This window comes from Drosophila kikkawai, chromosome X (genome assembly GCF_030179895.1).
Source record: "Drosophila kikkawai strain 14028-0561.14 chromosome X, DkikHiC1v2, whole genome shotgun sequence".
Lineage (NCBI taxonomy): Eukaryota > Metazoa > Arthropoda > Insecta > Diptera > Drosophilidae > Drosophila > Drosophila kikkawai.
The window spans coordinates 14,181,203-14,207,908 of NC_091733.1; the positions used below are offsets into that span (position 1 = coordinate 14,181,203).

Below are 26,706 nucleotides of genomic sequence, written 5' to 3' on the forward strand. Positions count from 1 at the left end.
ATGCAGCAACAAGGAATGGTACTGGTCAAAAAGTCCAGTCCATAGAGGGGAGGAAGAGTTACATTGGGGCTTGTATTTTTTTCTGGGTTTTGTAAGCATTTAATTAATATTGAAAGCGACACATAAAAGGCTTAAATGCCCGAGATCCCTCACAGATGCAACGCACACGAAAACACACTCAATCCGTGGAGTGCCTGCCTGGGCTTCCATCCATCCAGCAGCCAAGCCAATCATTTTTTCCTGCATCATGTCAACGCAACACACATAAACCCGGCTGACTGACTAACAGAGTGAATGGTTAGCTACAAAGAATAGTAGATGAGACATACACTGAATGAAATTCCAACATTTGCAGGGAATTTAAGAATGAAAGGATAATAATTATTCTAAAATCTTATTCCGGCAACCGGCACTTTATCCCAGGGATGTTAGAACCAGTTGGGAATTATATACACACATGTGTGAGATTTGCCAGCATAAATTTTGGGAAGAATTTGCTATGGTCTTACTTGTTGCCGAGATCCTTGGTACCCCTGTTTTCAAAGAATTTTTTTGTTTTGTGTAGGAAAATAAAAAGATATTCTACGTTATATTCAAAATAAATACCCTTAAATTGTAGTTTGAATTCTAATTTTTTTTCGCTGTGCCTTTCGGGAGATCAGTTGTTGAGCCTGCTAAGTCAGAAGTTAGCTGGAACCTTGTCCTGTCATCACTTCAGAGTTCTAATGGGCGCGTCACAGCTAGCCAAGCGTTTCAGTTTTCCCTGGTCCTCGGGTATCCCCATCCTTGTGCCCTGCTGTACCATGGATACCACTCTCCATAACCCTACCCCCTCCCCACTGGGAGTCCCTTCTGTCATATGCAATGTCCCATCATTCAACGAGCTCTTCAACTGGGTCCACATAAATACATACATACATCCATACATACAGTCGCTGAAAGACAGCCCTTGCAGTGGCTTAATCAATCGCTGATATAGCCTGCTGTTAGCCCCCTTTATACCCAGCCTTTGTATGCACACACCTCGCCACTTCTGATGCGCTTTTTCGGCATCCCCGTGGCTTTGTGAACTGACTCTGGCCCATTTGTATCCGTTCGCATTCCTTAGCGCTTGGCGGTCGCAAAAACGGCACTGGGAGAGGGAGAGCTCTGGCCGGGATTGGGTTTTAAAAGGATTTAAGGGTCGCCAATCTAACAGATTTACTGATACTGAGCCACAGTTTTCGCTCGAATTTGCCAATTTTGTTTTTGTTTGCAAAAGTTTATTCCAATTTATTATATTATATTTTATTTATTTATTTTTTGTTGTGTTATGCATATATTTTGTAGCACATATTAAATAGCACATGTACATGTAATATTACAAAAATGTATACACTTTATATATGTATATAAGGCCGGCAGCCGGTAGCCGTCACTTCATTCCATAGATGTTAGAACCAGTTGGGAATTATAAGCTCACATATGTCAGATTTTTTGACGCAATTTTACGTTAGGTTTTAAAACCATATAAAATTGTATTTCTTAAGGCTTGTCTTGTTTTTATGGAGCTTTGCCTTAAATTCATGGAAACCTTAATTTTAGATAAATGTTCTCAGTTTAAAGGCGATTTTTCTTAAATATAGAAAAATATTTTAATGATTGAATGGTCACTTTAAAATTAAGTTCTTGTTTAATTTAATGAATTTCTTTAATGTTTACTTTCTTAAGTAAATCACATATATAAATATACAAAAGTTAATTAAAAAAAAATATAAATTAGGCTTAAGATAAGGTCTCTCTAACTTCCTTGTCTTAATACTCCTTTTCTTGACCCTGTCCTGACACGTCCTGTCTCCACACTTCGATCTCATTACGATGTCAGATCGCAGAGTGCATTTTTCGCCCAAGGGCCGCCCGAGGAAAGCTCTTAGAGATTCTTGTTGCCTTGCAAATTGTATGGGGAAAAAGCGCAATGCGGCGCTGGCAATATGCCTGTAAGAAATCCACTGCAAAAAAAGTGAAAATAAAAAGGGAAAAATAAAAATCAAACAAAAAACAATATTAAATAATCCTGAAAAACATTTTGTCGATTTTGTTGATTGTTTGATTTTTAGAAAAGGGATTATTATTATCCCTAAGGGGGTTATTACCAAGAAAATGGTCACACTTTTATGAATAGAAATTTAAATTATAAAATTCTTATTAATGGTATAACTTTAAGTGGAATTATTCAATATATATTTCTGAATAACACAAAAATATACTTCTTTATGTAAGGAAATATATCCATTTGACTCAGCTGAAAATCTTCAAAAATCCTTTTTTTTTACAGTGCAGTGTCATAAAGTGACAAATCCATCAACAGCTCGGAAGTAAAGTGATGCGGGGCATGAGCAATTTGTCTCTTCTGAAACGAAACGAAACGAAACGGAACCGAAATGAAACGGATGGGGAAACCGGGAATGGCATAGTCGGGAGTTCTCGCCGCGGGCGATTCAATTGCCAACATCCTGGGGATTTCCCCAGAGGACAGAGACGACGGAGAGGTGGCCAATCACTTGCCACATTACCAGGCAATCGTAAAAGCGTTGTGTGCGTCGCTTCTTTATGTGGATTTCGGTACTAAAAACTACATTAAAGAGCTAACCATTTAAGGTCTTGGGTTCAATCCGTGGCAGGCACTGATATTAAATTATCAGAAAAGGAATAAAGATATATGTGTAAGGTAAATAAAGGATTTAACAAATAGATTTATTTGGGAATTAAACAAAAAAAAAACCAAGACAGTAAAGTAAGACAGAGACAGACTCGCAGTCCTATTTCTTCCATTTTTCCCTTAAATTTCCTACCTTTAAATTTCACTTTAAACTTGTATATTCTTTCCCTTTGGCGGCTGCCATATTTAGGTTAACAAAATAATTCACCATCTTTTTTTTCTGACCATTTTTAATATATGCATATATTTGAATTCAAAATATTTAAGGCAAATATTGGACGAGTAATGGACGATATGCAGGCGCACACCTACTCCTCCTCACACCCTTTTGCCCATCGAAACTAAATAAATATTTTTGTTGTGTTTGCACTTTATTTGCTTTGCCCGGCTGCAGCAGTTGAAAGCCAGTATATATGGCGAGTATATCCATATCATTTTTTTTTTTTGCCAACTAAATTGAGCGTAAACTTCCGGACCTTACGGCGCATTATTTGGCCATGCAGAGAGTGATCCATATGCATATATATTTGGATTTATGGAGGGAGTGACGGCTAAAACAATCACATAAATTGTTCATAGTTCATCCTCGGCCGACAGCCTCCATTCTGTCCAGTTTGCGGGATGTCCGCCGTTGGACGTCAATTTTCCACAAATTTTGTACGCCACAAACCAAAGGGTATGGTGTGTGTTTTGCATTTTGTGAGTTACACTGGTAAAAAAAAGAGGTGGTTTTTAAGACAAAAAGGGAAGCTAACTGAAATCTGGCTTTTTCTTTCAGGGAAAAGTAGAAAATAGTAGGCTTTTCTTAATTTTATTTTATTTAGGCTTTTTTCTAGCATTTTTTTTTTGTGGTTTTTAAAAAAGAATTTCATGTTTTTCTAATTTATTAAAAAATTATTAAAATTAATTATTAAAAAATGATTTGAAGATTTCGCGCAAGTTTATTTGGCATTTTTTGACGTTTTAAAAAAGTTACCAGTCTTTAAAACTTCAGAGATCCCTTAAAAGTACAAATTTCTAGGAGGCTTCTTCTTTTCAAAATGTTATTTACTATTTAAAATTTTTTGTCATTTTTCAAATACATTTCTTAAATTTTTGTTTGGCTCAGTGTACCCGCGATATAGTTGTTGTTGTTGTACTCGTATTTGGCCATAAGCCGTTTATGCCCTTGATTTATTATGGCCCAACAAATCACCAACATGTTGCCTTAAACTCCACTCCAGTCGTTGATTTTGAGGCCAGCTGCATTTTTATTTTATATGCCTTTTAAACGGGGATTATGAAGAAAATTGAAGAAAATGAGCTGCAGAAAACGGTGATATTTGCATTGTAGGGGGAGGAGGGAGTTTTCTCAAAGAAAATACATCCAATTTAAGTTCAATTCGAAGGCAAACACTTGAAGTTGAGCCTCCGCCACACTTGGAAGTGCAAGGATCAAGTTGGGTAAGGGAGTAAAGCAGGAGGCAGAGTGGAGCAGGTGGAGAGCCAGGAGGGGAACCAGGCTCGGAGCAGAAGTGGGACAGGCCCAAAGCCACCGCCAGGTGCCCCAAAAGTGATGATGACAGGGGCAAATGGAACTTTCGTGTATTATTATTACATGCCGTGTTTGCTTTTTTATTTATTTATTTTTATTTTTTTACTGGAGCCTTTGGCTTAATGGAAAGGTGGGTAGCAGCCCCTTCAAGGGGTGTCTCCCCTCTGGCCCAACCTGCACCAGGATAAACAATTTTGAGAAATCAGTTGATTGATTTAAGGCAGAAATCGCTTTTATATGTTCCCAGTACTGATGAGGCATAAAAATCAACATGTAAAGGAGGTAATTTTATTAGAAATGCTTCAATAAAGACATTAAAATTAAATAAATTAAATATAAAAATAATTTAAAATTAATAACTACATATATTTCATTGAATTTTTTCAAGTTTAAGCAAAGCTTTTCCCGTGTGATTGAGATATAATTTCTGGTTCAATTTTCTTGGTGACTTACTTCTCTCTTCTGGAATTGGGGGACACTACTTGACACACATACACACACACAGGGACAGAAAAAGGGGCCGGTAATGGGGTTGGTGGGGAATAATGGAAAAGGCAGTGATGCGGAAAGTGTTGAAAATGAAATCGTGTACGCATCGAGAGCATAAAACGTGCATAAAAATCTGTCATTTACATTGGTAAAGGCGTGAAAAATTGGCAAGGTATTCCCTGCAACCCCAACGTTTCCCCTCTGATTTCCACTGATTTTTCTTCGCCTTTCTCTTTCGCTCTTTGTGTGCTTGGTCCCCAGGCGAAAAGTTGGAAAAGCGCTGACGAGAACTCGGTTTGCCTTTGGCTGTCCCAGCACCAGCCTGCCCTTTTTTTTTGTGCACCAGTTTTTCCCCCCAGATTTTTCACCGTTCCTCCTCGCTCATTTTCCGGCGCCCTCGTTTCGGCTTGAACTCTTTTTCGCTTTGAATTTGCTTTATGAGAAATTTATAATATCCCTCCAACTCGAAGTCGAACGGAATCCGGTGAGGTCACGGAAAAAATGTTAACAACCAGTTAATGTAGTTCAGATATACATATACATATATAAAGGTGTATATGTTAGTATGGTTTATTTATAAATTAAGGTTACTGCAAAGCGGACGTTTTTATTTTTCAGGTATATATCTTCTTTTGCTTTTGTATTTCAACAAATATGTTTTTTTTTGTTTGAGATTATTAAAAATTATATTTATTACAACTATTTATATATTTTTTTATTTTTTTTGCCTAAGAATATAATATATATATATATTTAGAATTTATTATATATTTACAAATTTTGAACGTTAGTTGAATTTATTAATTAATTATGTGTTTTATTAGATTATTTTTTATAATATATTTTTGTTTTTAATGTTCTCATGTCAAGAATGTACTTTTACAGTTTTAATAGTCAATAGCTTTATAGTTTATTTGACTTATTTTTAAATATTCAACTTAATCTTTGTTCTTATGCTTAACTTATAGCTACATAAGTATTTTTGGGCTTCCTTTAATTTAAAAACATTCACATATATATTTTTATTTTGTTTATTAAAACTACAAAATAACAAGAAAGGAAACTAACTTGAGCATAGTTTGTATATCCTTGCAGTTTGCATTTATATTATACATATGTAACCAATTAAAAAAGGAAAGTATTTAATTTCGTGACTGCGGATCGAAGAAATTGGACAATTAACTTCTGATTGGATGCCATTCGTTCCTTGGCCTTTCCAATATCGACCACTGGCGGCGGAAAGCGGAGCTGAGAGCGGAGCTGATGAGAGAGCTGATAATTTCAGTGCAAATTTCTAAGCTCAGCTCCGCTCTCAGAGAGCGGATAAGCCGTCAGCCGTCAGCTCCGCTTTCCGCCGGCAGTGGTCGATATTGGAAAGGCCAAGGAACGAAAAACTAGCCCTCCGGAGGGATCAGCAACTCTTTTCAGCGAGAAAATTCAGGTGAAAAGCGGGAAAATCTACGCTCGGACTTGCCGGTTATAAGTATGCAGGTGTTATATATTTTATTTTGTTTCTCTCTCCGTTTTTATTCCTATTTGCATACTTTCTTAGATATGCATGTGTGTACGGCTCACACATATACATATGTCATTTGCTCTGCTCTCTCCTTCGCTCTCTTTGCTTCGCTTTCTTTGCTACCGTCATATGTTTTTCTTGTTGGGCTTTGTGCTTCTGATTCTTGCGCTTGAAATAAAATGTAAAAGCAAACGAAAAGAAACCTCACGGAAACCTCAAGGAAGCTAGATCGTATAAAACGATCCACATGTTTGGATTGCCCATTTTTGGTGTTCTTTGCTTTGATTTTCCTGGCTGTTAACTGAAACTGGAAATCAATTTTACGGAGAAATTAACATAAATCTAAATTAAAAACTTTAAATAAATAATAAATACAACTTTCCGATCGTTTTGACTCCTTCACTGCCTTGCAAACTTCTGACTGAAATCATAATACCCTGCAAGGGTATATAAACAACCCGTTTCCCAGTGGATGTATTGTGATATAAAGAGTTAATTCCCCTCTCGTAAAAAACTCTCTTCCTAACTCTAGTTAATTCTAGTTGAGTTCTCTCCCATTCGTCGAACCATAAATTTAAGTTGATTAATTAGCAAGTGAGTTGCGTACATAAAAATGAATTAACTGCTGCTCCCCCCACACTCCTGGTTCCATATGCACAACTCCACTTTCCCAGCTTACGTATACGCAATATAAATACGTATACGCAGCGTTGGCAGCTTCATTAAAAATGTAATCATGGCTTTGCTTGGTTTCCGGATTAGTTTCGAGTCCGGAAATAATAATTATGTGTCATAAAAATGTTGGACCAACAGGATATATATAGTAAGCCAGATAAGCAAGTTGACAAATTAACACTAGAGTGGCTTCCACATTAATTTTGCGCTAGAAAAGCTCATTTGCAATCCAAAAAAAATATGGATAATAATAAAAAAAAAAGGGAATCAGATGCTTGGATCTTTGTAACCTCCGGCAGTGAAGCAATTACATTTAATTATCAAAGCGTTATGCAAATGTTGGCTGCCTCTTAAATAACATAAATAAAACGCTGGAGCACGAGCAGGAAATCAAAAAAAAAAAAGGCAACAAAAAATCCGAGAGAAAGACGACGCTTGAAAATTAAAAAGAAATCAAATGCGGTGGAGTCAGCTTTTCCACCCTCCCCCATCCTCCCCGGTTTTTCCACAGAAATCCTGTTTGAGGTTGCTCATATAGCGTGACAGTCTGTTGCCTTTTGTGGACGGAGGACCACATGGACACCACTGCCTGGAAGCTGGAGTCGAGGCTAAACCGCAGGCAGACTGACTAACAGATGGATGCATTTCCAACGGAAACTTGGAAAAACCAGAGAGAAAGCTTACAAACAGAAATTTAATTTGAGATATGTACTTTTTGGGAAATCCGGAAGAGTGCGGTTTATAAGCTTGTTAAATCAATAAAGTACTTGTTTTTTTTGACTTAAATTATGCAAAAGTAAAGTGTTTTTGATTAAAAAATAATATATTTCCTTAGACTTACCAATCCTGTGCTTAAATTTAGAAATTTTGACCCGCTTTAAGCTTAATTTCAGCTTGGTTTTTGGACAGACTTCCTCCTGCTAGTTATGTTTTTGCATCCTTTACACAATCTCGGACTGCTCATTCCTAGGTTTTGTTGTTGTCTTTTGCACTATTTCAGCTGTGAGGCTTCGGGCGGGACCACATGGCGTATGCTTAATTTTGTTGCCACTTTGACAACTTGACTGTCTGCCTGCGGGTGCTGAGTGTGTGTGTGTGTGCAAAGGGGTGTGCCAGTGGGTGTCCTAGAATATGTCCCAGTGTGTGCCTTTCGTATGTTGACCAAGGGACAGCCCAGACTCGACCAGAGATGAGATGAGATGAGATGAGCTGAGCTGCCTTGCAGGAGGTGTTGTCTGGCAGCAATTAAAAGGGCTTTATCACAAGTGCATTAAAATATACCCCGTTTGCTGACAAAACAGAGAGAATCCAAGAGAAACTAGAGAGAAACAAGGAGAACCAAGAAAAAGAAAGGAAATATAAGTACAAAATTGGGCTTGGGAAAACAAGGGAGAGGGAGGGAGGCGGAAAAAGACCAACCGACAAACAACCTAATTAACTTGTCAAAAATTCCGACTCCCAAAAAGGAGGAGCAAAGGAACCCAGAACCAAACCGAGAACCGAAAATAAAAGGACCCAAAAACAAACAAAGGACGCCCTGGCACGCCCCTTTTTTTGGGGGCTTGCCTACGTGCCCGGCTTAAGGTTCTATTAAAATTTCAATTAAATATTTCTTTTCCTCGACTCGCTTTCGGGCCTCTGCAGCAATACTTATGTGCTTTAATTATTGTTTTTATAATTATTATAATTATGATTGCGAGACAGAGACCCTCCAGGGGGTTAGCGACAACAACGGCGCAAAATGGAAAGCGATGGAAAGGAAAACTTTTGTACTTGCTAAAAGCCAGTTAAGGGAGAGAGAGAGAAAGCCCTGGCTGGCCATTTTGCACGCAAATGTTTAATTATTGAAAATTCTTGTGCTGCTGTGGAAAGCGGTGAAAAACTGACACAACAAAAATCTGCTTACGTGACTTTCTCCATCTTCGTTTGTGGGTGAGAGACATTGTCGCACATGGTGGAAATGCAAGGAAATGCGCCAGCAGGAAAAGCTAGGCATAACTATACAGGAGGCACTGAAGTGCAGAGAAAAAAAATATGAATAAATGTAAAAAAAAGTAAGTACTAATAACTTTTAATTACCAACTATTTAAATTTTAAATAAATTTAAAACAAAAATAATTAAATATTTGTATACAATAAAAACAACTTATAATTAATAATAATCAATTATCTTAATGTAAAAGAATATATTTTATAATTTACATTGTCATTATAATATGTTGTATATTTTTCAATAATATTATTATTTTAGTATTTTGTAGTGTTCTCAAAAATAGACGCAGACAGCCACTGAGAGTTAAACTAAAGCATTCCCAAGGACCAGCAGACAGACAAAGCCGCACACGTAGATATGTAAGCGAGCGAGTGAGCGACATCCTGCTGCACTTCTCGTCCTTTTTGCCACTAAAAAGGAGCGCCGCAAGCAGTTTGCCTTCAACTTGAGCCAGCACCTTTACATCATTGAGGCACTGCTAGAAAGATTTAACAATTCCAGCATAAATTTCACAATTTAAACAATTAGTTTATAATTATTATATATGTTTTTCTAAAAGATTTCCATTTCTATAAACTTTTCTGACAACACCTAAATATTTTCTAAGATTCCTTGAATATTCCTTCTAGAATATTCCTTCTAGAATATTTAAATCCATAGTTAATAGAAGATTTCTTCCAGTGCCTCGTTGTTACTGTAGCCACGACTTCTCAACGGCGGCGACGGCGGTTTTACGGAGCTGCCATCCGTCTGTTCCACAGTCTCCTTTCGGCTGTCTGGTCTTTGGCTACGTGTCTATTTGAATTTACGCCACTGCTCCACCGGCTTGGGCGGCGATACCCTGTAGTTTGGAGAGTGCCGGACCCAGCCTTTTATTTACATTTATTTTAAGCTGCAACCGGAAACGGAAGTTGCAGCCACACAGAGAGGGATTCTTTTCTTGCAAATTGAATTGAAATTATTTGGCAAATGTTCAGCGAGGCGAAGACAGGAACAGGGAAAAGCACAAAAACTCGGCAACATTTTATGCAAATCAACGCACAGATTTTAGAGGTAAAAAAGAGCAGCAATGCGGGAATGTAATTGAAAAACTGCAGTGACAAATGCATTGCGGTTTTACATACGATTGCCCGTCCGGGGATTTGTGCGTGGCTCCCGCTAAGCGTTTAAGTAATTAAATGCACGCACGTGGCCACTGATAAGGGAGGACTTTCCCCGGAGACCTAGAATCTGGATTCTGGATTTGTGGGGTACTTTGTAAAAAAAAAAACCAAAAAAGCGAGGACTTAATATTGATTGAAGTCGTTGAATTTTAAGAAATTTATAAAATTCGTATATATGTTTAAAATTAAAATTTAATTTTTAAATATTGAATAGGAATAATTGAAAATGAAATTATATTATATAAGATCAATATATATAACAATTTTTCCACATTATGATACCATTGTGAGCGATAAATCGATATTTTATTTAAACAATGTCGGACAAAAATAATCAGAAGAAAAAACTGATAACCTTAATATAATTTTTCGATTATTTTTCGATAATATCGATATTTTAAGGCAGAAAGCAATATTTTTTTGTTTTATTTAAAGATACAATTTAACAATCTAAACACATTTTTGTAAATTTTTCGATAATACCGTTATTTTCGATTTATAAATATACAATAAATTAAATTTTACGATATTTTCGATATTATATATCGGATTTTGCCTTTTAATATACATCCCTGACCTGGTTGAATCGACTCGCCTGGCAGATCTCCTTCTCCTTCCGCATGTGAGCCCACTCAGCCTATATATAAGTACATTTGTGGAAAAAAAAGTAATTTTATAAACAAATTGAAATTAAATTGACCACTTAATCACCACTCAGTGTATATATGTATATACGAGTATTTGTTCAACTCTTTTATATAGCGTTCATCCCTGTCCCAGTCCAGGTTTTCCAGGGTTTATTCCGGGGGAAAAGCACGTAAATCGCTGAATATTTGATGCGGCCTCGATACGGATTTATAATGATTTGGAATCGAAGCCTATAGCCTGTAGCCTGTAAGTTCCCCTGCCAAGAAGTGGTAGCCATAATTATGCGTAAATAATAAATTGTTGCTTTATTGAATTTCATTCCATTTAACTGTTACCACATAATGAGATGTGTATACATGTATAAGAGTGTGGATTTTATGTGTGCGTGTGTTGCTTCTCATTTTCTTCATATATTTTGTTTTATTTCTTGTTTGAAGATTGTTACATTTCCCGTTGCCAAAAATCCAATTAAATTTCTTCCGAATTTGCCAACTTAAGGAGTTTTCATTTAAAGTTATTCTTGACTTTCTAAAATCTAGTAAAAGCTCGTTATCAAATGAAATCATTTTTGTATGAGTAAATTTTACGGGGATAAGTCGCCACTGCGCTTAGTTTTAATTGCTGGAGCTCTTTCTCTTCTATATATTTTTTTTTTGCCTTTCTCTCCTTTGATATGTTAATTACACCGCATTGCATCCTCTCTCTCCTTGGCTTCCGCTTCCGCTTTCTCGTGGCTTTTACAATTTTTTTCTTCCGCTGAGTGTGTGTGGGTGTGTATGTAATGCATTTATTCGTTATGTTTGCCGCTGCCTTCTTTTACTTTTCTACTAAAAGTATTTTGTATTTCTTAAGGAATTGTTCAACTTGTTTTATGTGTTTGAGTGTTTAATTTGCTTCAGACCTTTTTTAAAGTTTTTAAATAAATTTAAATCTATTTAAAAAATTTTAAGGAACTTAGAAAAAAATGTTAAGCAATTTGAAACAATTTTAAATATATTTTAACAATTATAAAGAATTTGAAAATAATTTTAAACAATTTTGAACAATGTAAACCAATTTTAAATAATTTTAAAAATCTTAAACAATCTTAAATAATATTTTTAAATATGCTGTTTTATGTGTTTGCCTGTTTAACTTTCTACAGATCAGCTATTAAATAAATTTAAATCTATTTCTTAACTTTTACCTTCTTAACAAAAATATACAAAAAATCAAATTGAAATTTGTAATTACCTTCTGCCTGAAGCAAAACTTGATAAAATAACTAATTGTCTGCTCATATGTTGCCTTTGTTGATTTTTTTATTTTGCTATTATTATTACTTTTTTTTTTTTTTTTTTTTGCTATTTGACCTCTATTATGTATTGCTGTTGTTTAGTTCTGGCTAATTAAGTGTTTGTTGTTGAGTTTTGAATTTTGAAACCTATTTCGATGGACTTGCGTGCAAGGGGCGAGAAGAAAGCGTTAAGCGTTCTGTTTGTATGTGTTGAGTGTGTGGAGAGGCGATTTCTCTAGCAATTTCATCAAACATTAATTTTTTCAGCTAATTTGCACCCAATAGCAATGCTCTGTCTAAAAACTAAAAACACCAATCGAAACTAAGACAAGAATTCAATGTGTTTTTCTGGTTATCACTTTTTGATTTCTAACATCTCTTTGAGTGTCTGTGTATTGGGCGTGTGTATACGTGTGTGTCTACAGGTGTGTTTTTGGTGTTTATTTGCTATTTATACACACAAAAAAAAATTACCGGGTTTCGCTTAATTTTTACATTTTTTTTGTGCTTTATTTTTGTTCTTTTTCTTTTTAATTTTCTTGTTTTTATTTATTTAATTTTATTGTTTTATTCCTCTAACGTTTACCGTTTAAATGTTTTTGGTTTTTAAATATTCACCACAAAAAAAATATCTTTACGACAATTATCTCTAGATCTTTGATTCGCCTCCTCTTGTTCCTTATAGAACATAAAACACCAAAAATAATACATCCGAAAGCGGCGACTATAATATAGTACTAGATTTATGTTGATTTTTTTTTGTATTTTATTTTTGTTTTTTATCTGGGGGTAACAGGTCTGAAAATGGGAAAGGGAATTATTCAATCGAAGGGTTTATACATTTTGGAACTATTTTTCTTTTCAATATTACAATATTTTCTTTTCTTTAACTTAAAAAAAAATCGCTTTAATATCAGTCTAAGGTTTTCTACTAAATTTAAATTTAAGACAAACGAAAAAAGCCAAAAAGTATGCAATGATATTTTTACTTTAAATTTTCAGAGATTTCAAACCTAAACAAAAAATGGATTATGTTTTAAAATTTAAAAAGTCACCAAAAAGTATGCAATCATATTTTACTTAAAATTTTTTTAGATTTTATAACCTCTTGATAATATTTCTATATAAAAGTCTTGTAAAAATGCTCCGAAATTGTTGAAAAGTCAAAAAGTATACTATTATATTTTTTTTACATTTTCAGAGATTTTAAATCGCCTAAAAACTGTTAAATATTTTGTAATGGGAATTTTCACGCTTTTTATAAATAAAACAATTTAATAATATATTTTGAAATCAATTCAATTTGATATTTTTGTTGAATATTTTAAAAGCTCTGTTAGTTTAAAACAGAATGTCCCCTTTACGACCTCAATTTTTCAATTTCTCTTTTCCAACCCCCGTTACCTTCTCAGCGATACTGCGCCTCCTGCTATATATGCCTGTCATTACCCTCCAGCTCACGTCCTATCCAGCTGCGGCGGCCTAAGGCATCGGATAGTGATTCTGCTCAAAGTCTTTGTGTCGCTCGCCCAGCGACCTGTCCAGCCGCCGATCCGTGATGGCCACGAACGGCAGCCGCGACTGCTTGCCTCTGCTGCTTCCGGCCAGGCCAGAGCCAATGCCTCCACCGATGCCGTTGGCCATGCCGATGTCATCCACGACGCGATGGTAAACGAAAGAGTTCAGAGGCGATGGTGCTCCTCGTCCACCGCCGCCACCGCCTCCTGGAGGATTGTCTCCTCCTCCGGCTGGCTTCTCGGCCGTAGCATTCACCGTTGTCTCCAGACGGGGCCAACTGTTTTGCCCACGGCCCGCCACATTCGCCACAAACTGAGCGCTCCGGCTGCGACTGCGCGGCGTTCCCAGGAAGCTGCCGGCAATGGCCGGATACGAGGGTAGCTTGAACAGAGCCGGCTTCGGTGTGGATGTAGACGTGGCAGAGGCCTTGTTGGCCATTTCCCGCTGCCAAAAGTCCAAAGCGGCGGAGGCGGGCGCCGGATCTGGGTGCTCCTCCACGGAATCCGAGGCGGCCACATCTTCCTCCGGCAGATGATTGCTGGCCGTGGTTGTAGACGCCGTCCGTCGCTCCTCCTCGATCTCGTCCTTGTACTCCTCATCCTTGAATACTCCATCGTTGAGCTTGAGCGGCTTTATGACCATGCCACTGCCCACGTAAATGTAGCTAGCATCTTTGGTGGAGCTCTTCTCCTTGGCCGCAGGCTGATAGTGACTTTCCGCCAGGGTGGGCGTGGTTACGGGCGATGTCTCTGTGGCATTCAGGTGACTCCGCTGCTGGGCAAACAGATCAAAGCGCTGCTGGTGCTGATGCTGATGGTAGCGACGCCGCTTCTCCTTTAGATACTCATCGTCCAGCCGGATCCCGGACTCGGTGCTGCTACCCGGTGGCGGCGGGGCATTGGTGGGCGTGGGCAGGGTGCCTTCGAGCAGGTTCAGCAGTTGCTTGTTCCTCCTATTGTACTTTTTGATATACGGCGGCAGATTGGCGTCCTCGCCGCGTTCCTGCTGGGCCTCCTCCAGCTCGGCGGCGCTCTCGTAGTCGTCCTCGTAGTCGCTGTACAGCTCCGGGTGCGATTCGCGGTAGTGCTCGTCGTAGACCTGGAACTGCACTCGGGCTAGATGCGGCCACTTGGCATAGTAGCGCTCTAGGTGCTGTAACTCGGTGATCTGGTGTCCCAGCTGAGGCTTTGGTGGCGGCAGCGGCGGCGTCGGCGGCGGAGAACTGGTGGCACTTGCTCCTCCTGGGGAGATCTGGGCGGGCTTCCTTTGGTAGGGATTGCTGGGTCGCGATCGCAGGCTGCCTGACGTAGCCTTCTGGTGATGACTGTGCTGGCTGCGATGGTGGTTATAGTGGTGGCTATGCTGGTGGTGATGGTGGTTAGCCAAGTGCCCGCTGTGGTGGTGTTGATGGTGCTGGTGATGATGCTTCTGGTTTTCGCCAGTGGTTTTGACACCATTGCGCAGCACTGGACTGATCCGGCGATACCAGTTTCCATTGTCGTGGGCTATCAGCCGCTCCATCTCCGTGCGATGCTTCAGATCCTCCTCCAGCTGCTGCTGCTGCTCTTGCTCCTGCTCCAGCTGATGGTGATCAAAGTAGTTGACCTGGCCCTCGTAAAACGGTTTCTGGGGTCTCAAACCCACTGCGAATATGGGCGGTGAGTGGGAGGAAAAGGAACGTTCCCTCCCCTTCTGCCTCTCCTTCTGCAGCTTCTGGAGATGTCTAGCCGAGGCCGTGGGCTCTGGCGGAGGAGCTGTCCCGGCTGGCTGGCGCTTTAAATAGTCCTTGTAGCGCTTCTTGTGGCTCTTGTGTCCCGTCCGCTGGCGACTCCTTCGAAGAGCCTTGAACCGCTCGAAGGCGGACTCCGGGGCTGAGGTTGGTGACTCGGTGGTGTCTGGAAAATAGGAAAGAGTCCTTTGTTAGTCTCGGCACGCTGCTCCAGGCTCGGAAGTAATAGATTTCTATTAGGCCAAAGGACAGCCGAAGGCAATGGGTATGTGTGAGGGTGTTTCGGAATATGGAAATGTTTACATTAAAAAAAATTCTAACGAAAAATGTATTCAACAAAAATTGTAATATTTATTCTTTGTATAAATTCAAGAACTTTAAAACGCTTTTCAAAATATATAAAAATTCTCTCATGGTCCAGGGTATCTAATGTTTTTCCTAGAAGTGCTGTGGCTTTCCTTCTTTCATCCGATTTGACCCGGCTTAGTCCTGCTCTGGGATCCTTACAAACCGCACAAATCCCACCGTCTCCCCCTCCACTCGTCGTCATACAAATTCATTTCATTTTGATTTGTGTTCGCGAGGGAAGCACCTTAAATCATGGAGACATAGCTGCACTCCATGGCTGAACTTGCCTGGCAACCCTCGCTTTTGGTCTTCTGACAAAGTCCAGGCACGTCCTATTCCTCGCACCCCCCCTTAAGAAGTTCATTTCTGGGCCAATCCCCTGGACAGATTTAGCTTGCTTCGGAAATCCTTACCCATATATATATATACACACGATATTTGCTATTTTGTGAGCTTTATTGCTTAATGCCAAGGAGGTTCCCTCCTGGGGTAAGCAGGAAGCACAACTTTTTCCGTTTGATTTCTTTTCGTTTTTCGCCAATGAAAATGAAAATTGAAAGAAAATTTGCATAAATTTGAGGGAAAAGCTAAACTAATTAGGGCAAACCTCCAGGGGCGTTTTTACCGCCCCTCTTTAAGCTTTTATTAAAGACACTTTTCCAACTCTCATTTGTCTGGGGAATGCTTTGGGGATTTCCCTTACATATTTTCAATTTACCACACACACATCCCACACAAAGCCTTTGATGGGATCTCTAACTGAGGTCCAGATACCGCACTGTGGAATGCGGCAGCACAGTGGGCCAAAGGCTGAAATTCCAGCTGGGGAAAAAGTATGTGGATCAAAGTGGAGAAGGGGGAAAGCATGTGGATATACACTCGGAGAAAAAAGTAATAAAACTGCAGGAAAATGTTGCGCCAAACCCAATAATAAATACAAATGTTTCTTGGAACTTCTAGTATCCGATTTTGATAAATCTTCTTCCGCTGACTTACCCTGATGATATCGCTGCCAAGCTGTGCTCAATTTTCCATCATTTAGTCCCACCTCGGACTTTTCCTCCTCCTCTTCCTGCGGCGGCTGCTGTTCGGCATAGTCATCGTCCACGAAACGCGGCTGCTGTAGCTTCCTTGCCGTGGAGGAGCCCAAGATGTCCTCCTGTAGATCCTCTGACCTGGCCGTATCGAAGGTGGCCAGCTTCCGCTTTATGTTGCCATTGTCGTAGTAGTGCATCTCACCCAAATTCAAATCCTGATCTTCCTCACTATCCTGCTGCTGCGCCTCCTCCTCCTCCTGTTCCTGCTGCCGTATCCTACCAATCTCATAGTTGCTGCCATAATATCTGCTCTCCGATGGTATTGGCCTCTGTAAGCCAAAGACATTGCCGCCGTGACGCTTCTGTTTGTGGCCAATTGTAGGTGTTGGTGTTTTGGTTGTTGAACTGCTTGTGGTGGTTGTTGGTGTTAAAGTTGTTGTTGTAGTCGTTGGTGTTGTTGCTGTGGCTCTGGTTGTGGTTGTATCTGTTGTTGTTTTTGGAGTTGCTGCTGTTGTTAATGCGACACTTGGGTTTTTCTTGTTGGGCAATCCATCATTGTCATGGGGTAACTTAATGTCCAGGCTCTCGCTCCCCTCCTCATCGCCTTCTCCATCAACATCGTCGTCGTCGTCGTCGCCGTCGCTATCGTTGTCTGTTGGCAATACTTCATCATTATCCAAATTGTCCTCAATATCGCCAATGGCCTCATCCACCTGTCTGGCCCCGTGCTGCTCCTGCTCCTGGCCGCCGTTTGGCTTATTAAATTTTCGTTCATTTAATATTTCAATGGAATCGAACAGCTGCGACTCCTCAAGTAGTTGTTGCTGGCCATCGTCGCCACGCTTCCGTTGCTCCTTTGGCAGCTGATGTTGCTCCTGTTCCTGCTGCTGCTGCTGCTGCTCCTTCTGATGCTGCTGTTGATTTTGCTGTTCGTGCATGTTCTTAAATTTTTTATACGCAAAACTTTGCCTGCCAAAGTTCGCGTTGTCCTCGTCGCCGGAAGTGAACGTTGTACCACCTAGAGGAGGAGTTTCTTCGCCGCCTTCTGCGCCATCGGTAGCCTTAGTTGCCTTAGTCGCCGGCTGGTTCTCCTTATTGTTTTTCAATTTGTAGTTGTAGTGGCTTATATTGTTCTTCTTCTCCTTGGCCCTCTTCTTGTTGCTATTGTTGTTTTGGTATTTCTTGGGGTCCAGGTAAACACTAAAATTCCTTGAAGTGGGCCTTTGAGATTCAAGTATCTGAAAGCGAACAAAAATTTTTGGTATTAGTCCGGTATTTCAAGGTGATCTTAGCGATATACTGGAACTAGAGGTTCTATGAAAAAGGTTGGTAAAATGTAAGGTAAGCTATTTAAAAACTATTCTAAATTACTTTAAATTGTTGTAAAAGTGTTCTGGATCTTAAAATTAAATTCAAGGCATTTTATTATATTTTTAAATTTAAATTTAATTAAATTTTAATAATACAATTATTGAATTTAAATTTCTCTGTTAAATTGTTATTAGCATTTTAAAATTGTTTAAAATTCCCTTAAATTCTAGTAACTATAATAATATTAAACAATTATTTAAATTTTGATTTTTTATATATTTTAAGATTTTAAGATTTTGTTATTAAATAAATCAAATTAAGTAAAAAACCATTGACCATCCACCTAAATAAACACAACATTATTTGTTAGAAATGCTTCGATATAAAGGGTATAAGTACGAAAAAAAGATCGGAAAAAAGCAAACTAAATTCGAAATAAACTCAAAGAAATCTCCGCCTTAGAAGCTCCCTTTTTAAGGATGTCAGGACGAGCTCCTAGCCGAGGTGTGTGTGTGTGTGTGGCCTGCACATGTGCAGTTTAAGACAATAAAATGAAACTTTCATTTCGTGCCCGACTTGAGTGTCTGCAAATCGTTGATTAAGGGATGAGTGGGAAGCGGGGGGAGGGAAAAGTAAGGTGAGGAGGCGGGAAAATGGGAAATTCAAAGAAATTGACAGTGCATCGAGGTGGTAAGGGAACTACTGCCGAAGTGGAGCCAGCACTACATATGTTGGGTTAAGTGCACTTCAAAGTGATAAAATCTGTTTTTCAATTTCTTTTTTAAGTCCTCCAATTTATAGCTTATTTTTTTATTTTAAATTTGCCATAGTTTTATTTTTTAAATATTACTAGTAATATTCTTCTTTTTTTTATTATTTTATATATTTGTTTCCCTTCTTTCACCTCTGATTTTTTTATTTGCCAATTATTTGTTAGGCTTAATTTTGGTTTCAAAAATGGTTTCAAGTGCCTGACCCTGGGTTGGTCTCATTTTTTGCTCAAGTGACTTTCAATGCAGAGATTGAGCCTGGGCCACCGCTTGGCCCCCTTTTCGCCTTCATAATATTTCTGGAAAAGTAATCTGACTTGGCCGCTCGCATTGTGCGATATTTGAATGGACACCCCGATCCACTGGCCCCCATATTACCCGGCCCTGGGTTCAATAGAACTGACCTCGTTCGGCACGGACTTGAATGTAGGCTCGGGCCCTCTATAAAGCTCGCTCTTATATTTGTTTGTGTGCCCTCAAAAAAAAAGTGCTATAAGCTCAAAACTACACAGAGGGAAAAAAGAAGTAATTTAGTTGAAGAAAAATATAAGAAAAAGCTTGAAAATACTTTAAAAATGAAGTGTCTTGAAGGTTGAATTTAAATTAAGTTAAATTCAAAGTCAATTTTAAATTAAAAACGTGTATAGTTATAATATATTAAAAAAAAATATATACACATAATATTTAAGCACTGAAGAGTTGCATTTACAATTTTTTTAAATTCTTCAAAAATGAATTTCCCAATCCAGGACTCAAATTCTTGTTGAACAGTGTAGGCAAAACATTGAGTAAATATAAATTTCTTAGAGTGCAGAGACACAGACATATGTGTGTGTGTGCGTGCGTGTGTGTACTCACAATATCAGCTGCCTCGGATGCATCCTCATCCTCCTCTCCATCATGCTCCTGCCCATGCTCCATCAGGCCAAGTCCTGCATCCTCCTCGTCGTCGTCGTCGTCGACCTCCTCCTCCTCTTCGTCTGTGCCAGATGGAGCTGCTGCACCAGATGGAGCAGGAGCATATTGCATCTGGGGCGAGACGAGGTCCTCATCCTCGATGTCGCCATCGTGCTGGTCAAATATGTCCTCCGGAATGGTGGCCTCTTCTTGCAAATTGAAATCTGTGAAGGAGCAAGCGAGAAGAGAATTGAGCGGGTGAGGGGGATAGATAGAAAGAGAGATAGTTGAAGATGTACAGATGAGGTCAAGTGAATGCAGGTAATCCTGAGTAAACATATGTTATTTATGTTTTAGTGAAATGTGTGACAATTTATGGAAGATCACACAAGGGTTGGAAAAACGATTGATATATCGATACTGTATCGATTTTTAATTCGATATGGGCGATGAATCAATATTATGTTAATTTATCTGAAGACCTAACTTTGAACTGTAATTTTTGGATGTAATTATTTCGTTTTAATGACGTTTTAAAAAAATCTAAAAATATCGATAAAAAATTGTATATTGTTTTTATAACGATAAAATATTTGCCTACATATTAAGGATATTGTAGATATCTATATAAAAGTTATTATTTCGATAATATCTATTTTTAAGCGTTTTTTTTTTAGATTTCGACAGAAAAACATTTCCGATATTTTCGATATTAATTCCTCTGTTAATGCATATATAGAAGAATTATTGAGTCTGATTATACGTTCCTGATTTTACCTGCACCATTTTTTTGATCACAATTGTAGTGTTATCTGCAGATATGCAGGAGGTGAGATCCGCCAATGCCCGGGGGCATCGTTCAGGTGGGTAACCAGAAAAAAACCCCCCTCAAGGAGCGCTCCAACAATAAAATAACACAGAAAAGGTCAGCAGCTATAGTATCTCAAGTGCGCTGCGTTGGCAAAGGAGGCAGACACGAGTGTGTGTCCCTTTGCCTTTTACTTAAATAAAAGTAAGCTGCTTGAATTGACTTCCACTTCGGGGATACCAGTGTATTTTATATATGCAGATGTATGTAGATACAGATACATAGCCGCATGCATGACCTGAACAAAATGGGTTTTTACTCATAGTTGAATAGACAGGCATTTCTTTTCTATTTTTCTTTTTTCTTTTTATTTCGTGGTGCTGGTGGCTCTTTTATGCTCTGTCATTGACTGAATTGCCATTTGGGGAAACTCAAGGAGGCAAGGTCCTGGCACATACACACACACACACATGCGAGATTAAAATAAAAATGGTATAATGTTGTGCCGGTATCTCTCGCTGTGTGTGTATGTGTGTGGAGCCAAACGAGCGATAAAAGTCAACGCAAATTGCCAGTGAAATTTTCTTAAGAACACTGAAATAAATTATATGTAAAATTCAAAAAAATAAACAGAAGAACAGTTTTAGATGATATATCGACAAATATTATATCGAAAATATCCAAAAATTGAATCTATTAAAATTTAAAAAATTGATATTATCGAGAAATTAGCAATTTACGAATATATTTTTTCGATTATTTTTTGTATAATATATCGAACATATTATCAATTTATCGCACATATGTATATATTGCAAAGATAAAATATCGATTTATTTGTGTGCAAGTGTCATTACATCAATTAACAATTATTTCCTTTGTAGAAACACACATTTTTCTTGCCCTGCAATCGGCTTTGAGTGCATATTTCCAGACACCGCTACCTTGTCTTCACTTTCTTTCCCCGCATTGGCCTTGTGGGTTGCTTTTCCTCTTTTTCCTCTTTACCCACGGACCATTGTCCACACCTGGCGGCGATCTAGTAGCGACCTGGCGGGTTTTCGGGGCAAGTTAATAATTCGAGCGGACCAGATGTTGCCATTGCTAGGACCCGCCCTCAAAATATGGTGATTTTATTCAGCACGCCCTTTATAATTGTCGCTCTTCATCGTCGTCGTTGTCGTTGTCGTTGTGTGCCCAACTAATTAAATTCTTTTTACTGTGATTAAATTAACACAAGCTCCGCAAATACACACAGTGAATCTCCGGAGACGAGCCTACCCGCCCCCACAGTAAACACTGGAAGAAGCGCCCCAGGCAGGAGCAAAAGTTGAACCGAAGAGCGGGAAAAAAATGTGAAATAAAATCACGCAAATGCTATTTATGTCCCTCGACACGTTGTTGTGTGTGGGTGTGTTAAGGAGAAAAAAGAGAGTGGATGGGAAGCGGGCGTGAAGATGGCGGAATGAGTCGAGGAATCGGTGGGTGGTGGCGCCGCTCAAGAGGGCTTCGCATTAGGGTTATCGTCACGGTGGCACAGTGGGCAGAAACAGGAAGTTGAGGTAATAAAAAATATATTTTTTAGTTTTTAGTACAAAGAAATATGCTAAGGTGTAGCATTAAGAGGACCTTCTGATATTAAAGGTCTCGATATTTTTAATATTTTTGCAGTTCTTTTAAATTGAATCTTTCCTCTTGATATATGTACTTAAATTTCTAAGAAGAATGTATTGATGATTATTCGTTTGATATTTAATATTCCGGATATACGAACTTAATATTTTTTTCCCCCCTCTTGATTTTCTCAGAATAAAAGATCTCTAGATATCCTGGATATACATAGAGTAACCACAGTGCCTTGGTGTGTCATCATCGCCTTTGTTGCCCGGTCGTCAAGTGGTTGGCTGCTTCATCTGTCCTTACCGCCCAACCCTGCGTATCCGTGCACTCCCCTCTTCGCCGCCAGTGTTGCTTCTTCCCTGGCCACGACTGTTTCATGCCGTAATGAATAAATGTCGCATTAATTTGCACGCAGACCCGGTCGAGGACGATCAGGGGACGGGGAGGAAAGGCCTGTCAAGGCAAGGGGGGTAAGGGGAACAGTCTTTGGCACGTTTTCCACTGACTTTGCTTGCGGAACGCTTGTTTTTTGCCATGCATAGCTTGGCTAGGCAAACAACGCAAATCCATGCCAAACACACACGCTGTGCGTGGTACGTGTATGAATGCCATATGAAATCGCGTAAACAAACTGACCCCTTGCCACCCCCGCCCCTGGTTGCAGCTCCCCCCCCCTTAGCCAGCGTTGCATATTTGAATTTTGTGGCACTCTGGAGTTTAATTATTATGGTTGTAATGAGCTTGTTGCATATTTTAGCAGGCCCACGGTTCACGGTGTCCCTTAGCCTCGGCTTCCGCTCTGGTTTCTCTCTTCCCCCATCCCTCTATTCCATTTTCCATTTTCCCTCAAACACCCTTTACTGCAATTTCCGCTATCCACTTTGGGCTAATTAATAAACAGACGAGCAGTGGACACTGTGGAGCCCGAACAGATGATGCTGTTTCGCGGCGGGATTTTAGCAACGCTCATGCCTTAATTAACCCATTATGGCCTGTTGATTTTGGGCCATCTTTTGCACCTTTGGGCTGGCACATAATTATGCAGCGATCTATTTGCCATTCAACTGAGCAATTTATAAACATTTTTCGGGGTTTTCCCCCCTAGCTTGCCCCTTTTTTTTTCTTTTTGGAGCTAAACGCAAAAGCATTGCCTACTTTTTCGGGCAAAGGTAAAGGCCATTTTTCACAGAACCGCAGAAAGGAAAACTAAATTGAAAGGAAATTAGATTATTACAAAGAACAAGGGGGAAAAGGTTTAAAAAATTTACTAAACTAAGATGTAAAGGAAAACTAAGCTGTTGAAATATGTTTTTGACTACCAAAAAAAGAAAAAAGAGACAACAGTTTGCGGGGAATGTTGACTTTAAATAACAAAAATTCATATATGGTATTTATTACTTTTTAGTTTGATTTTATTGATTTATATGTTTTAATTATGTTTATATTATTATTTTATATTTTTGTATATTTAATTTATATTTATTTTGCTTATATTTGTGTATAGGATATTTGTTTTGTCTTATCTTTCAATGCCTCACCTCAGACTTGGCTGGGATTCATCGAGGTTTAATTCCTTCCATTGCAGAGATTTTTGTTGTTTTTGCAGAATTTTATTATGAACTTTCACCTTTGCAGCGAAGTGAGACTTTTCCGCGGTCATCTATATGGGCGGTGAGGCACACGTCACAGGTGAACACGAGGGAAGGCGAGCACTGAGAGGCTGCGGCAGAGGTGCCTCTATTTATAGGTAGCCAGAGGGAGAAAGGTTGATCGAGAGAGAGAGAGGTTGATCGATTGAAAGACACGTCAGCGTCTGAAACCGGAGCTGAGAACGCGCTTTCATACAATCAGTTTATGTGTGTGTGTATGTGTTTGTTTCTTTGAAATTATCAGCTCGCTTATCAGCTCCGCTCTCAGCTCAGCTCTCAGCTCTGCTCTCAGCTCTGCTCTCAGCTCTGCTCTCAGCTCTGCTCTCAGCTCCGCTCTCAGCTCTGCTCTCAACTTGTTGCTTTGAAATTTTCAGCTCGCTTATAAGCTCCGCTCTCAGCTCTGCTCTCAGCTCCGCTCTCAGCTCTGCTCTCAACTCTGCTCTAATCTGAACCTCTCCTCTCCTCTCCTACTCGCACGCAGCCTCAGTCAGTGCGCGTCTCTCTCGTGTGTATCTTTGACGTGTTCAACTCAGCCCTTCTGGAAGACCCCTGAAAAGTGTCGCATTGCTGCAAAAGTGCAAGTTCATCTAATAATCGTGCAAAGTAACCAAGAATCTCTGGAATACACGGACTTAACCATCTATGAATCTCAGCCAAGTCTGCGGTGTGGCGATGGAAGGTAACTGAGTGCCTTCTAATTGCAGGTACGTCCAAGCCAAAATTTAAATTGATGTTGAAGATGCGTAATCTATTATGTCTAACTGCTGTTCAACTAAGAGCTGCTTACGATTTATGCAATATATCTTATATATTTTATACATATATTGAAATTTTGGGAATATCATTATAATTATTCTCATCCTGGGCATACACTTTAAAAAGGAATTAAGCCACCTACACTTATCTTCGTTAGTCTTAATATATTCTCCGTTAATGGGGTATTTACCTCTGATATATTATAGATATTATTCAGATATTAAATTATGGCAAAAATTTCGAGTCATTTGAGTGTGTAGATGGCGCTCCTTTGTGCCATATGTACGTGGGAGTATCTGTGTGAATGAATATCCTCTTGCCATCTGCCCATATGCCAGAGCTAGTTCCCGTGCCGTTGCCTGTCCTGTCCTGTGCTGCTGCTGGGTTTGAGTGTGTTTGTCATTTAAATTTATTTAGTGCATAGTTGGCAGCAAGACAACAATGGCGACCACAAAAGCCACTAAAGTCTAATTAAAATGTCCGCAACCGTAACAATGTGCGGGGACAAAACGCATTGTTTTTGCTATTGCTGATGCGACAACAAGTTTTAGTCCCTCCTTTCCTCTCCTTCCCCCTCCTCTCTCTCTCTCTCTCTCTCTTTAAATGGAATACCAAAAATTGCTGAAATTGTTGTTATTTTTCGACAAATGCAAAAGTTAGCCGCCAACATTCCCGTTCACTTGACATTCTGGCAACCCAGCCAGTGGCTGTCCTGCCAATTTCACCGTTTTGTGGCCTTGAAAAACTCCCACGAAAATGGTTTTGTCGAAGTTTTCCCTTTTAGCAGCTTTTAGTTTTCTCCGGGTAACTTGGGCGACGCCTTGCGGTCTGCCTCGTTCCACGGGTCGTATGCGTAATATGTGTCATCGAAATTCGACGCTGGCCGTGATGTTTTGTCAATAAAATAACAAACAAACGTAATCTGTGGTGAGAGTAGTGTGTGGGTGTGTGTATATGGTTTTATGGTTGTATGTACATACATATTTTTGGTGTGCAACACGACGTATGCGTAATGTGCTGAACAAAGCCGCTGCAAATTGGAAACTGCATGTGGCAGGAGCAAGAAAAGTAAGAAGAAGGAGTGTCAGAAAAGAAGAAGAATAGGAGAGGAAAATGCCGGAAAAACTGATTCGGATGGCTTTGTGTAGTGACATCTTAAAAGAACACGGAAAAAGGTTTCCTTTGACTTGCATAGTTTTTACAATGTCTGGCGGAAATTTCAAGGTATTCTTAGCCAATTCAAGTTAAATTGAAGTAAATTAAAGTTATTTCAAGTAATTTAATTGAAAGTTACCAAATCAAGCCTTAGTTTCATTATTTTAAAGTGTATTTCTTCAAGTTTCATGAAAGCTTTACAAGCATAAATTAATGAAACCTCATGTTTTTGTGTGAATAACAATTTTACAAATATTAATTACAGTTTCCCCTCTCTTAACCCTTTTATTAGCCACAAAATTCAGGCTTTTGCGATAAGAGGGCGATAAAAACAAGGCATTTTACTTACAAATTGCTAAAACTATCGTCAAATGTATGAATATGCAATTCAATTTCCAAGTGGGATTTGTGTGGCTTACAAGGCACTCTGATACAAGCAAACATTTGCACTTACCGTGCATCGACAGGGCTTTGTAATCCCCACTCCAAGGTGGTGGTTAGAAAAACACCCTGGCCACCCATGTTCCACGACACAACTATCGCCATCGAAGTCATGGCATATTTAAGCAGAAGCTAAGCTAATGTTCCAACGTTTACACGTAGAAAAAAATCAGTGAATATTGTATTAGATTTAATTTATTTTAAGACTATCAGTTTTTCATAAACTGAAACTATGTCTTTTTTATTTTAAATAACCAAATTAAATTAACCAAAACCCTAGAATTTTCTAATTGCATACCTGATTCAATTTTTGTAGTAAATTTTTTTTTTAAATTTTTAAATTTATATAAATCGATATTACATCGATCGAGATGTACATATGTGTGATTAATCTGAAGTCTGATTAATATATATATTTTTTATTATCTTATAATATTAAATTCGATATTTTCCGATATTTTATATTTCGATAGTCTTTGATATTTTTAAATTGAAATTAATATGCAAATTAATAATTAATTTGTAAGGTATTATATCATATATATATTCTCTTAGTGCACACATATTGATGTATATATTTGGTTTTGGGGCAAGGAACTGCCAGAGGTAAGCGTATTCGACGGCAGTAAGTGCAAAATTTCCAAAGCTTCCCATTTAAATCGGCTTAATATTTCC

The 26,706-nt window shown here is 38.9% G+C and overlaps 1 protein-coding gene across 2 annotated transcripts in view; it reads right to left on the bottom strand.

The window, feature by feature from the left end:
- Positions 1-10,995: 10,995 nt before the first annotated feature.
- LOC108079990 (LIM domain-containing protein A) overlaps positions 10,996-26,706 on the bottom strand; it is a 44,632-nt gene continuing 28,921 nt past the window's right edge. Inside the window, exons 1-4 of one of the 2 annotated variants that reach the window (XM_041775061.2) lie at positions 19,902-19,974; positions 19,564-19,826; positions 16,584-17,862; positions 10,996-15,405 (exon numbers count right to left, since the gene is read on the bottom strand). In XM_041775061.2, coding sequence (XP_041630995.1) covers positions 13,475-15,405; positions 16,584-17,862; positions 19,564-19,826; positions 19,902-19,941 — 3,513 coding nt within the window. In that variant the 5' untranslated portion in view covers positions 19,942-19,974 and the 3' untranslated portion in view covers positions 10,996-13,474. Of the gene's footprint in view, positions 15,406-16,583; positions 17,863-19,563; positions 19,827-19,901; positions 19,975-26,706 lie in introns of those variants that run through there. The other variant, XM_041775060.2, reaches the window with a different exon arrangement.